Source organism: Thermobia domestica, chromosome 9, assembly GCF_964235325.1.
Source record: "Thermobia domestica chromosome 9, izTheDome1.hap1.1, whole genome shotgun sequence".
NCBI lineage: Eukaryota > Metazoa > Arthropoda > Insecta > Zygentoma > Lepismatidae > Thermobia > Thermobia domestica.
The window spans coordinates 158,101,066-158,116,497 of record NC_137462.1 but is presented as its reverse complement, the minus strand read 5'-3'; the positions used below and the strand labels follow the sequence as shown (position 1 = coordinate 158,116,497).

Genomic DNA, 15,432 nt, shown 5'->3' with positions numbered 1-15,432 from the left:
CAGCGCTGTAGAAAATAACACGAATTATGGAACAGTCTGTATATATATATATATATATATATATATATATATATATATATATATATATATATATATATATATACAGGGTGACCCAAAAGTAGGGTTATAGCACCGTACTGATCAGCTCATTGCATTTTATATCATGTATTATTATTATCCATCAGGTAGACTTATTTTCTTTATAATTTGTTCTTAATGTGTTTTACTTACATCTTAAGCTCGGAAGAGTGGAGGCAAACCCATAAACTAGAATTTTATACTTGATCAATGCAGGGCTGTATACCTACTTTTGGGCCACCCTCTATATCTACCATTGTGGTACCAGAGTTTTTCAGAGTGGATTTAATCTAGGTGATTGCACGAACTTTTTGATACACCCGCGTATATAATAACGTGACGTAGTGCCATTTGAAGAAATACAACTTTATGTTGAATTGGCAACACTATTAACCTTACGGTATCATTGAGATCAAATATTGTGTCCCTGTCCATATTTGCAGAGTATATAGTTTCAGTGTTTTTGTCTAATAATTTAAAAGTTACAAGGGCGTATGAAGATAAATTCCCTGTATATTCAAGTCCTAGAGAGCATTTACCAATATATTTATTTATTTTTTGACAATTCCCAAATTTAAAAGGTGGACCAATATATCCGACCTAAATTTTAAAAGGAAAGCATGAGTGTACCCATATCCTATCCTCTGTACTCATCTATATAAACATAATATATTACAGCTTCATCAAAGAGGATATAATAGATCAAAAGAATGCAAATTTTGAATTTTCAATTATTCTTTACTTATAAAAGCGAACAAGCAGTACCAACCAAATTTACAATATATGTATTCGTCTTAGTGAATAATTATCAGTTTTTTTTCTTCACAATTCCTAATTTTAAGAGGCAGGCCAATGTACTCTCCCAAAATTTAAGAGGAATGCATCAATGTAGCAATGTACTATGAGAAGAGAACTGAACTCTGTATTTAACCATATAACCAGATGTTGTAGTAAATCATCACCTTTGAAGATAAATTAGGTCAATAACCGATTACGTACCAATACTACGTAATATTTAGCAATTTTTAAGCACAGAAGGGGTTAAGAAAGTCCAACCAAATTTAGTTATTTTGAATTATCATCGCCACTGGATAGAAAAGCGAGCGCTACCTGGTGTTACTTTTGCATAAACACAACTGAACAAATTAATCCTAGATGGCAAAGATACCAGTATTCTATAGAGCGATTTTGATAGAATAATAACCTTTAGAATTCATTTTCCCACAAATGTGTATTTTTGACTTGTAACAGTCTTCCACCGGGTGTGCGATATATGCCAGTCCTAGAGAACATTCATTAAATTTTATTGTTTGACAATTCCTAAATTAAGTAGTCGTTCTATGTACCCCCACCGAAATTTTGAAAGGGAGCATCAATGTACTCATGTCTTATAAAAGGAGTTGGAGCTAGCCGACGGCGACCCCTATCATCAACGAGTCGCACACCACTACAGTTGACCCTGGCGGTGGTGGTTTCACCTGAATTCACGTACTTGCGGTACACTCTTGAACGGCGGCCATTGGAAAGCCCAGCGCCTGCACGACTTCAGAGATGGAGAGGCCCATATATTTGGCCACGACTAAATGTACTGAAGTATCATGTTTTACCCATTCTGTAGTCAACTGTTACTCATACAGCCCGTAGAAGTTTCACGACATCTTGTTACATGCCGCATCCTTGTATTACATTCGCTGGACCTTGTACAGCACCATTTTCCTACGGTGACAGCTATCTCTAACTCAAATGTTCATGAGTGTATGCATATGGTTTTTCGCTTAAAATCAATCAACAGTAGCGACACTATGCGGCACTCTTCGCTCTCAACGACCTTGCTACTGTTTTGCAAGTTGTAATTATATAGCTGTATAGATGATGGGAATATGCTTTTACTTGTGACACCAGCGTAGCAAATGTTGTAGTCGACGATGACACGGGAAGTGGTTATTCGATTCTATAGTAGATGTGCACAATATGCAGTCATTCTATACACGTGGCCAACTTTATAACATATACGATTACAATATGGCGCCCACCTGAACGCTTCACAACTACTTTTGTCTCTCAATGTTTCTTTTGTCTATTTATTTTTTTATTTATTGAAGTTTGAATGGCCCTTTTCAGCAACAATGTTATGTGAGACGGGATTTATAGTTTAAGGTGGAATCCGAACCACTGCAATGCTTTCGGGTTTTTCACGGCTCTTCTACCAGGAATCGAACCCAGGACAACGTCTACCACATTTTTCTTTTGTTCTTACATCTTCCTTACCTATCTGATAAAGTTTTTAGCGAAAGTACTTATAATTTATCATTATTTTAAAAAGGAATGTGTGTTTGTTTTCACTATTTCCTTGTAAGTTATTCCACATGTATAAAAGAGAACAACTTGGTATAAAAATATCTAAAAAAAACACTTCAAAAGAAATTAGTTGTAACATTTTATTTGGCATTTATATAAAACAGTGTTTATGAACTGTAAATGCAATTATCTCCACGTAACTTCAACTTCATCTGTTCTGTACCTAAAATCAGACAAAATAATGTAGAATTAGTACAGAGATCCCACAACATTCAGCACAAAAAGATTTTTATATATACTTTTTCCAAGTTTGCAAATTATCACGTTTTTATTAGTGTTTCTATCTACTGGACTCTAGTTACTATTGAAAGCAATATTATTCTTAACAAGAACTTTAGGAATGATAACAAAAATTAAAAAAAAAAAAAATCAAAAGATTGCGATTTTGGCCCAGAAGTTTAGGAATGATAAAAGAAATGCATCAAAAGATTGCGATCTCCGCCAATAATTATTTTTTGGATCAGGGGCCATAAAATTTCTGAACGGTCCCTAAATCGAGTTTTCGTATTTTTTACGGAATAAGCACATTATACTGAGTTAAGTGATAGTTTGGGCTTGGCTATACTATTTGTAGTTCTCCAGATAGGCGTACAAAAAGTTTTGATTGAAATATATTGGATCTTTTGATCCAAAAAGAAGACTGATTTTTAAAAAAAAAAAAAAATACATCTTCATATTATCAATTTTAATATTTATTTGTGTTGAATATCTGCGCCATATCGGCTTTTCCTGGCCCATTGATTTATATTGAGAATTATTCTTCTGAATGAACTGAAATTTTAAATGGTTTTATTTTACCGAATTCTTTTTCAAACCTACAGTATTTATATGTAATCTTCGATACAGTAGGTAATCTTCGATACATGTTGAGTTACGAGTGACATGATGAGTTTTTTTTTCTAATTCAGCCCGTTATTCGTCAATACCGACTAGCGATCTGCTAAGTTAAAGCAGCGCAACAATGTGGATATTTCAGTTTTAAATTGTTTCAACTTATACTCTCTAAGTAAAAATAAATAAATAAATAAATAAATAAAATAATAAAATTAAAAAAAAAAATGAAGGAACAACATACAAACATTTGATCATTAGATTGGCAGTCGTCTGGTTAGTAAAGGCGTAAAGAAAAAAGTGCAAGAAAACACAGAAGATTGGTCGTGCTGCTAGTAGTTTAATCAGTAACATTTACTCAGCAAACAGGAAATCACAGTTTGAATCCGTGTCAATCCTGCGATCATACTTTTATGATAATGCATCACTGTTCTGTATCTATTGGTACTTAATACACATACAATATTAATTAATTGTCCAATAAATTCACACTTCTGCTTATTGATTAAAGTGTTTCCACGAAGACTTACTTTATGTATTAGTAAATCAATAATTCACATTAAACGTTGTTCTTTAAGCACAATGTAAACAAATGTAATTTCTTGCATTAAAAACTGCTTATTCTGAAGTCACAATTTATTAGCTCAACTAGGACAGGATTGTTCGTTTCGTGAAGGAGCTAAAACATATTTACTTAATTATACAGCTATTAACGTATAATGAAAAAAGTGTCCAAAGATGAAACATATACAAACCAGTAAATCTAATTGAGCTGAACAAAACGAATGCTTTAGGTAAACCCCCAATGCATGACTTCCGGAGGAAAAAGACAAAAAATGATTTCTACACCGTTAAATATATGTCATTCGTGGTCAATATATGAATCAATAACACACCATCTGTGACAGTGAAACTGATACAGAAACCTAGTCCATCAAGCCTTTAACTATGGCGTAACACTATCGACAGGACAGTGCATAGTTATAATAACTTACAATTATTCTTCACTATTAAAATGACCTTTTATATCTTTCAAATAATGTTTTCATAATTGTATGTATTTCTTGTAAAAGTACTCTGATTCAACAGTACTTTTGGTGTCTACTGTTAAAACCTCTTTCTCTTTATAGTTCAAAACCCTTCCCTACTTATGCATAATTAATTTTATACTAATACAGGGACATATCAATTTAATGGAAGTATCTGAAAAAAGGCAATGAAACTTACCAGAGTAACATGCCATTGGACCACCTTTTCCCTCAGAACAGCTCTGTACCACGTGGAATGTAGTCACAGAGGATATGAATGGTAGCAAATGGACCGTTACATCACTCAGTTCCGTGAGATAGAGAATGGAGGTGGAAATCTGTGCTGGATTCATGTCTAAAACGGACCACAGATGTTCAATTATGTTCAAGCGGAACGTGGTGGCTCAGTGGTAGAGCGTTCACCTCTGGTGCTTGGAGTCTCGGGTTCGATCCCAGCCCCCGCCAAGTGAACTTTGTGGTGGACAAACACCGTGTGCGTGGGTTTTCTCGGGGTTCTCCCGTTTCCTCCCGTTTTCTTCATTCCACCATTTCATTCATTACTCATCATCACCGTCTCCTTTAGCCTAACCGGCATAACCGTGGGACGTAAAACTCAAAGATTTCATTTCATTTTTCAACTATGTTCAAGTCCGAGAATTGGGCGAGTCAGGGGAAGTGTTCCTTCATTCCAATGTTCCTCAAATTAATCCGCAACAGTTCCAGTCGTGTAAATCGATGCATTATCATCCTGGAATATGGCGTCATTGCCCGGAAACATGTGGACCATAGGACGCACATGGTCCCCTCAAAGGGCGTCATAATTACAAGCAGTGACGAAACCGGTAAGCATCAGCACAGAACCCACTGGAAACCAGGATACTGTGATCCACACCATCACAGACATGTTTCACGGTTGCACGGAGACTGAACATCATACGTCATAAATGAAACACTGCCCATGATTTGAAATAAGGTGAGCAATAACTCATCCGACCATACTACACGTTTCTGGTCATCAGTGGTCCATGCTATATGTTTACGGCACTATTGGCGATACGGTTCATTATCAGTGGTTTCGTCTTGCAAGCCGACCTCGCATGTTCGTGTCATGTAATTTGAGGTGGACTGTGATTGTTGACACAGGCTATGGGAAATGCTGCCTTAGTTCCTCCATCACTTCCATCGCAGTTGCACGACGGTTCTTAGTGACAATCCACTTTAATATTCAGCAGAACTTATCACTAAGGGTTTTATTCTGACCATATCTCTTCGCGGATGTGGTTTCGCTGGTGAGTTTTGTTCGCCGTCATCACCCTGGACACTGTCCCTCGCGACAAATCCAACACACTTGCCTCTTTTTTCACGCTCACACAGCATAACCCAACTACATCAACAAATTCCCCTCTTTCGAAATACGAGAGATCGCTCATTTTACACTATCACCGTCTGCTCAGTTCATCGCACACTGACATTTCCTCACGTAGTACGAAGTTTGCCCTAACACACTACCAGAAACAGACCGGCGTTGCAGTCGCGGCCTGATTGTTGCCAACCCAGACATCTTACGTGGCATTAAATCATCCTGATGTTTCCATTAAATTGATAAGCCTCTGTATATTGTTCATACTTATTCCTCCTTCCTAATTAACTTACCTCTGAGTGCAAGTAGTATCATCCCAGCGTGTAGTTGTTCCAGTTCGAAACATTTCATAACCAGCATGAGCAATCATAACACCGTTGTCTATGCAGAATCGTTCATCAGTTGCAAATAGTTTCGCTCCTCTTTGAGCACACATTTCTCCCATCATTTCTTGTAATCGTACATTACAGCCCACTCCACCAACTATGAGGACTTCTTCTGATCCACAATGAGCCATGGCTCGTTCTACAAAATAGAATAAAATACAATATTTTCGTCAATAATTTTACGTTTTAAAAGAGAAAAAATTTGATAAAATTCAGAGTGAAAACTGTGCGACTATATTTCTCATACAGTATCAAAAGAATTTGTCTGACTGCAGAACTCGTGAACTGATACGTGATATCTTATGTTGTCTTGTTTGGGTGTTCTGCCCGAAGGCTGGTTTTAGCTTGCTTACTTAGCAGTAGTTAATGATGCCTCTAACCAAGTAAAACAGGGGTGTGTTACATTATCATCTTAGATTGAGATTTTTTCTTTCCTTTCGAGGAAATTACGCTTAACAATTGTTCAATCCTCGAACATAAAGCCACCTGACGTCAAAAATTTATTATTGTTTTGTTTTTTGCGCACAACGATTGAATCCATGATTCATTTCGTTGGAAAGTTGCAAAGCTGGTCGACCTATAGTCTGCATAATAGAAATATATATATTTCCATATTCTTAACGACTTGCTTCCAAGTGGACATATAAACGAGTAGTGTCAAAGTGAATCTAAGGAAAGATATTTAAAGTGGTGAATTGTAATATTTGTCATTTCGTTTCTTTGTCTGTAATATTGGTTGTTCTATTGGATACATATTTGACCAAGTTCTGGATGTGGAATTAAATCTGTTATTTTTTTTTCGTATTGTATAATAAAGTGGTATAAGATATCTATTGCGTTACATGAAACGATGTATGGAGCTCCGAAAGACTGTAAAATACTATTATGGTTGAATATCTTGATGGCATTAATTAATTGGTTAAGAGTTATATTATTGAAGGGCCTAATTAGTTTGATATCTAATGGTCCTTCTTTGTTCTTTTTAACAGATCTAATAATTAAACCTGCACCTATCTTGTATTCTGTGAAATCATGCAGTTCACTTTGAAAGATTTCTATAAGGAAATTTGGAACTACCTTGTAATCTATTTACAGTTCATTGATATATAAAATTTTATACATTCGAACGTAAAGTCTGTTATTCCACTAAGCAAGATCCTATTACAGTTATAAATATATATAATCACAGGGTTGGCAAAAACCATGGTTTTTATTGAAAAAACCAAAAACCCGTTTTTTTTATTTAAACCAGGTCTTTTTAGTTTAAATAATTTGCTCTATGCATTTGTATCACATAAGGGCAGAAATAAGTTTGTTTCGCCTTGGCGTTATTATGCAAAAACCGGGTTATGTTGGAAGGGGCCGGAACCTTAAAGCGGAATCCAAACCGCTTCTCGCCTTACATTAAATTGTCCTCTATTTGAACTCGAAACCGGGACTAATTGGCCACAAATGCGATACGTCTGCCGACTCACGAAGGACTCATGATAAAAATACGTTGTATTGATCATTACATACTTGTTAATATAATTGTCAAGAGTCATTTCAGAAGGACAAGAAGATAAAAAGTTACACAATTAAAACCATTATAAAGAATTACATATGGACAATTTCAAAATACTGTAATAGTCCAAGATTGTTCACAACGACTTTTATTAGTACAAGTTAAACAACTACAACGACGTAATTTGCATATCAGTAAGAAAAGTGAATAGTGATACGAATTATTTGAGTCCACTTTGGCTCTGACCCATTTATACATAAATACTACCAAAGATACTTCTGATTTCAGTAAATGCCTCTCGTGGGGTTTGTATGACCCCTTCTTCCAAAAGTACGGTATTTCGATATTTTTATCAATAGTAAACATTATTAAAACGAAACAATATTTAGAATTTTTCTTTGATTGCAATTGCATAACAATAATAACAAACTATAAAAAAAATCATAGAAGAAACATTCATAAACTTATATTTAAAAAAGCAGAAACTGCTATAGTAGTATAATCTCTTTGAGTAATAAATGGGGAATTAGGTCTGAATATAATACGAATAATATGCGGGAGTGAAACGTGATAACCCACAAATGTGTGTTCATCAAGATTTTACGAACACTTACACCTTTACGAACATTTTTCGGTTTTTGGTTTAAACCAGTTGGCTTTCTTGGGAAAAAAAAAAAGTTGGTTTAAACCAGCCAATCCTGATAGTCAGATACTATTATTTGAAGGTACCACTTAATTCTCGATTTTACTTAGTACTATTGGATGTGTTTGGAATAGCTTCCCAAAGATATCAACAAGAAGCCGAAATATTAGCTCTTGGGTGGGAGTGTGGTAACGATAGTTGAACTATTTTTACTTCTTCCACCTGTAGGGGTGAGATTATACATTTATCAACAGCACAGCCCCCATAGTTAAATACATTTATCAATAGCGAAGTCCTCATAGTTAAACTTTTGTTACAAACAGGGTGACCAATGTCTCACCAGCTAGTTCAAAAATGTATGACATTTCCTGTGGTCTTGAAAAAGCTATGAATTAAGAAGTTGAAGTAGAGGGGCATTTGAGAATTACCCTATGCATACCATATAAGCAAGATCTGACTTATTATAAAAGTTAGTGTATTCGCAGTCTAAATTGGAACATACAAGTTTCAATTGGAACTACTGAAGCCTCCTCCGCCACTTTGAAAGGAAGGCAGAGGCGGCTTTATGAACTACTTTGAAAAAAAGATAGAACATCCATTGCAGTCTATATTGTCCCATTATTACAGACACCAATAAGTGTTCCGTTGTCCTTACAAAGTAGTTGATAAAACATGTATCTATATAACATATAACTATCTATAAAACATATAACTATATGTTTATATAGAAGCCTGATATATTACATTCTGGTATTTAGCTTTTCCATAATAAATAAATAAATAAATAAATAAATAAATAAAAATAGAAATTAAATCTTTAACTTAACATCTTTTGCGAGTGACTGTTGACGAAACAACCAGTGGAATAAGAAAGCCAGAAACGGGGGGAACCTTGGTAAAACTCACGGAAATTATATTGTTCACCTTAAATTAACACGGATAGAACCAGAATTCATTTGCACCGTGTGTGAGAGTTTTTTAGAGAGCTTTACTATTGAGCTACTATATTCCATAATTATTAGAAAAATATTGATATACATCGGGACAGCTTTAAAGGGCTCTTTCCCCAACCACTGCTTCTTTTCACCCCCACAACCCTCGGCCAGTCCTCGCGAGCATGTAAGCTGTCACTTCTCTCAGTGTTGCCGTACTTCTGTTCCGCTTGGATAGTTAAAACCCGGCACAAATAAGAAAAAAACTTTCCTTCCTATTTTCAGTTAACAACAACAACAATGATAATAAAAATGCCAATTATTAGCTGACAAACTATGAAAAGCATAAAAATAAGGAAAGAAACCGAGTTGGAAGTTCCACGTAGTTCTAAAATAATTAATTACATAAGCAAATAAGTTGTTTTTTTTAAATATAGTACTCTGTACGCAATTATGACTAGAGCAATCAACATGAGTTTATTACATTTGACAATTTCAAGCACAGATAACACAAGAGTGGCTCAGGCCCGTATCCAGGGGGTCGCCCCCCTAAATTTTTACTGGCCCCTCCTAAAATTTTCACGGTAGGCTTACAAGTGAACTATAATATGGTGATGAACTATAATGTGGTTGGATCGGTCCCCCCAAACTTCGACCGGGCCAACATAAATGTTTGGGCTGGCTACGGGCCTGGAGTGACTCCTCTTGCCTTTACTGCAGTTTTTAACGGATTTTACTATTTATGAATTTAATTTTCTTCCAATTTAGTTACGATTCTAAATCGACACTAAAAATTGAATAACACAATTAAAAACAGAACCCATTCCTTGTGCGTCGAAAGAACCTGCTAGTTTTAGAAAACGATTGGCTGGAAGATCTGGAAATTAATAAACATAAAAATAGAAACTAATACTCTATTTGAAAATAAAGAGACAGTAATTACCTTTTACTCCGATTCTGAGTCAGAATTTGTCTGTTCACTTTCTGACGTGGAGTCTTCAATTTCCACTATGAAAGGGGTAGTGTATGCGTCATCAAAAATATGCTGCAGGCCCCGATAACTGTCTTCGATTTTTTCTACATGTCTTATGTAGTTAATCCATTTTTCACTATCAACACTATCACACGCAGATCGCAGTATTTCCAGTAGTTCGTTGACAGGTCGTCCTTTGAGGTTTTGTGCCGCGACTTTTCGCTTAATTTCTGACCACACCATCTCTATAGGATTCAAGATGCAATGATGCGGAGGGAGTCTCAATACTATATGCCCGTGGGATGCAGCCATTTCGTCAATAACGAAGCGCTTTTCGTGCCTCCCCTTTTGTTTAATTATTTGGAGAAGAACTGGTTTGATTGGCACGGGACTAGGGACTTCAATATTATGAGATATCATGTAATTGATAATGGATGCTTTGTTCCAGGAAGAGTTCGGCTTGGGATCAATAATTCGTGAGTGGTACGAAGCATTGTCAATGACTATCACACTCGGTTCCTCCAAACGCAACAAAACAGAATTTAAAAACCAATTTTCAAAAATATCTTAAGTCATTGTTCCATGAAAGTCTGCAGGGGCTTCGACCATTTTTTTATGGGTCACGAAAAGCGCGTCTTGAAGAAAACCAGACCGTCCCCCACAATGCAAAATTACAATTCGTTCTCCTTTTCCCCCGGAAGTCGCAGTTGTACAATTTTCAGTGTCGTCAGACCAGCTCTTCATTTTACACGTGTTAGTGTCATACCAAGTCTCGTCTAAGTACAAATCACAATAGCCTTCCCGTCTCAGTTGTTGGATCATCTCTAGACATCGAAACCGCCACGCGATAACTTCCTGAGATTCAGCCCTGGCAAGTTTCCTTCCAATAGTCTTATACTTAAAACCCATGCTATGCAGAAGTCTGCTTAGTGTTCTGCTGCTATATGGGAACTCGTAGTCCGTTCCGTCTGTCTTTTGCTTCATAGCATGGGTCAGTTTTTCTCTTGTGGGGGCTTCTCCGTTCTTATAAAACTCATATATTGTACGACGCAACAAGTCCCTGCAAAAATCGTCGATTTTATCGAAGGAAAATTTAGTTCTAGCTACACGTTTTTTTGTGGGAGTTTCATACTGCTCTAAGTCCAAATGAGAAACTCTCTTCACTGTATTCACACTGACACCTGTTGCCTCACTAACTAATTTGTGGATGTTCTTATGATATAACATACCGTTGTTACTTTGCACGATATCACGAACAAAACGTCTAACATTCTGCACAATTTGAATAGTTTGCTTCCGTAACTTTCCTCCCTTCCCGACAACAGATCTCTTTTTCTTCGGCGTTCTCTCCTCAGAAGTACTTGCAGTAGGCACCTCGTCAGGCATCACTTCCTGTCCCGAAGATTCACCGATCAGCCATGGCCTGAATATGTTCGCCATTATATAACGAAATAAATAAGAATAAACACGAAATAAAAAATTAATATGGAATAAAATAAAGAACACAAGGATGGAAAAAGACACAAAACAAATCACTCGCAAAAGTATACAGACACTGTCACTCAATATATTTTCTCACGCAAACTGACCAAGTATTTAAAAAAAAAAAAAAAAAGAAAGAAAGAAAACAGAAGGAAAGGAATTGAGGCAACATTGGTTTTTAGCCAGGAGGGATCATATATCTTTACCACGTGTCGCGAAGACTAATAGGGGAAGGTCCAGAGGGGTGAACAGGGTTTTTAGAATTCCTGGAAAAAGAGCCCTCTCTTTCTGTCCCAATGTATATATTTAATTACCAATCTACGAAAATGTCGTAATTGTATAAAGTTGTAGTTTGATTTTGATTGAGTTGATTTTTAGTTTTAGCGTCCCTTTCAGCAGTGACGCTATATGAGACGTGGACCTACTGATTAACGTGGAATCCGAACCACATGAGCTCCCGCCGGGAATCGAACCCGGGTCTCCCACGCCAAAGGCGTGTACGCTAACCGTTTGGCCACGAGGGAGCTCGTAATTTGATTTTGATTTGCAGACCCGTTCTAGATACATTGCTTCAGATACCTAATGTCTTAAATATTCTTTGGATGTGATTTTCCGATTAGGTAATTCATTTCAATGCTTATTTAGATACTTTTTACTTCTGACAAGATTTCTGGAAATAATCCATTATACTTTCCTATGAAAATAGTTTTTTTCATCTATCCTCAAGATTATTTCCTCGTATGTGAAAAATTAGAAAAAAAAGTATTAACAGTTATTTTTATGGAGACGGAACAAGTATTAAAACGATGAGATAGAATTAAAATAATATCCAATGTGACTCATTTTCAGTGCGAAAATAATATCTAAGTTTATAGAGAAAGCTAAATGTATGAGTAATATGAGATTAAATTTCAGTTTACTAACGTTTCTAAAGCAAAATCAATTTGTCAAATACATTCGACGCTCACGAGTCCTTCCTTGGTAATTATACAGTGCGTCCCACTAGCTTTCGAACCCGAAAAAAACGTTATAATTTCCGAACAAACATACATAGGAAAATGAAATTCACAATATACGTACCTTGTTTCATGCTGAATACATGACCGCCACAGCAGGTGCTGAAAGTGCCCTCCCTGGACGTCAAGACATGTTTGTACACGGCGTTCCATACTGTGAAAAGTCCGATGTAGAGTCTCCGGTATGATCTCATGAATCGCATTCTCAATGTTGTTTCGCAACTCTTGCATTGATCGTGGGTTGTTTCTGTAGACACAACCTTTAAGAAAACCCCGTAAGAAGAAATCAGGTGGTGTCAAATCCGGGGATCTTGGCGGCCACAATCCTTTGGAGATTATCCTGTCACCAAAAAAGGACTCAATTTCTACCATGGCCACGTTGGAAGTATGGCATGTTGCTCCGTCTTGTTGGAAATAACCGCGACGTAGTTCTTGATCGTCCAGCTGATTCACAAATTCACTGAAGATGTGTAAGTAAACTTGTGTGTTTACTGTATCTTCAAAGGGGATAGGTCCAATGATACGCTGTCGGGAAATTGCACACCAAACCCCCACCTTCAAGGGATGAAGTGGAATCTCATGGTACACATGCGGATTTTCAGCGGCCCCCACCCGAATATTCTGCGAGTTCACATAACCGGAGAGATGGAACCAAGCTTCATCTGTGAACCAAGTACCGTCTAGGATTCCTGGATTGTCATGCAACAAAGCTTGCAATCAACGACAATACATCACGCGCTTTTCCCAAACTGTAGTCTTCAACTCCTGGACGACTGTAACGCGATATGGAAACAGCTTGGCTCTTTTCACAGTTGACTTTGACATCCCTACCTCTTGTGATAATCGGTGCAAGCTCTTCTTAGGGGACTGCAAAAGACGTTGCCGCACATTCTGTACTGTCTCCTCGGACATCGTGGACGCGCGCCTCCATGTCCCGTAAGCAACGTTCCTGTTGTTTCGAACTTGTTTACCAAATGATGTATTGATGATTTCGATGGTCCTTTACGGCATCCAAATTCACGGCAAAATTCACGTTGAACGGTCTGATACGATCCCGATATCCAATATTTTTTAACAATGAACACGCGTTCCTGTACGGTGTACAGAACCATCCTCGCGATGCAGCGACTCGAGTAACACTTACGCACGTGCACCACGCCAAGCAGCACTTCCCCTGGCGCCACCTATCGTCTTTGTTTTGACGAGTGCGCTTCTGTTCAACCCTTTCTCGTATTTAGCATGAAACAAGGTACGTGTATTGTGAATTTCATTTTCTTATGTACATTTGTTCGGAAATTATAACGTTTTTTTCGGGTTCGAAAGCTAGTAGGACGCACTGTATATATATATAAAACCAAAGAACGGTTTCTTTTGAAAGAACTTTTTGTCAAAGCAAATACATATCTTGAACAGACGAAAACAGAAATATTATTTCAAAATGATACGTCTTTTCACTACTTCATACTTCTGACGTGTATATATATATATATATATATATATATATATATATATATATATATATTTATTTTAAAGCATTCAGCATTGTCTGTACAAATGATTAAGAATGTTGATTATATTCGACTAATCCTTAAGAATGTTGTGCCAAGTTAAAACGCGTTAGTTATAACATTCACCTTGAGCTTACCAACATTTCCTTTGTGAACTTACTATCAATTTAACTAAAGTGTATTTGTGGGAATATGACAAACTTCAACAACAGTCTACGTGCTTTTGAAGACAATCACGAAATTCCTTTGTTTGAATATTTTGAATCTCTGATGTGTCCTATATTTCTTTATATAATCCCAAGAAAATTTCTTGCACATCTACATATAATTTTGTACATCCTCGAATGCGCATGTTTGTCAGTATAGTAATTCTTGCACTCGGTGTGCATCTATTTAAAATTCTTCAGACGAACTAATATAGAATAAATCAACGTTTGAATATTTTCATTAAGGTATTACTTACCAAAAAAAAAAAAAAAAAATTAAAATGTTTATTCTATTAAGTTCTTTTTAAATTTTATTTTATGATTTAAAAAAATAGCATATGATACCTAATGTCATACCGTCAAGTCCTAAATACAAACGCCACAGACATTTAATCTTCCCAAATTTATGATACTTCAACGTTCATCTATTCATTCTTTTGCTTAAATCTAATTATCTTTCGGGAAAACAGTGTTGGGTTTCACTTAAAGAAATATATTGAACATTTATAAATATACCTTGTGCCTAAGGTAGGTCCGCTGTATACATTCTTAAAATTTACTGTCACTTCTTTTAATTGTAAAATCTACGAAATGGAATTTTTCTTGACCCCCTCTCTTGAACAAGAAAGCAAGTACGTTATGTACCGTTTAACTCTTTAAGTAAATATTATAGTTGTGCATCTTCTAATATAAAAATAGCATGCAATCTACACGGCTGAATGCAAACCCCTGAAAGAATTTTCCGATCACATTGTTCAAAGTTGTAAATACTGCTATGTAAATATTTGTTAATGTTGCTGAAATACCGTTATTTTTTGTCAAATTGTTATTATATGTTTCAGTGTAAAATGCTATATCTGTATGTGGATCTAGAACTATGCACATAAATAAATAAATAAATAAATAAATAAATAAATAAATAAATAAATAAATAAATAAATAAACATACCAAGCTCTAGCTAAATTTTCATCATTTGATGATGTTAACTCACATAATCTAAATTATTACATACATACTAACAATAAACTATGAAGAATTAATAAGATTTTAACTTTGGAAAACATTTTAGTAAAATTTGTCAATTATGCTCTAAAGAAAGAAAGAAAGAAAGAAAGAAAGAAAAAAT

At 35.9% G+C, this 15,432-nt stretch overlaps 1 protein-coding gene across 3 annotated transcripts in view; it reads right to left on the bottom strand.

The window, feature by feature from the left end:
- Positions 1–2,502: 2,502 nt before the first annotated feature.
- Tcs3 (Probable tRNA N6-adenosine threonylcarbamoyltransferase Tcs3) overlaps positions 2,503–15,432 on the bottom strand; it is a 32,650-nt gene continuing 19,720 nt past the window's right edge. For 2 of the 3 annotated variants that reach the window (XM_081772062.1, XM_081772061.1), the window contains exons 7-8: positions 5,949–6,180; positions 2,503–2,599 (exon numbers count right to left, since the gene is read on the bottom strand). In XM_081772062.1, the coding sequence (XP_081628188.1) occupies positions 2,563–2,599; positions 5,949–6,180 (269 nt within the window). In that variant the 3' untranslated portion in view covers positions 2,503–2,562. Of the gene's footprint in view, positions 2,600–5,948; positions 6,181–10,063; positions 15,410–15,432 lie in introns of those variants that run through there. The other variant, XR_014133116.1, reaches the window with a different exon arrangement.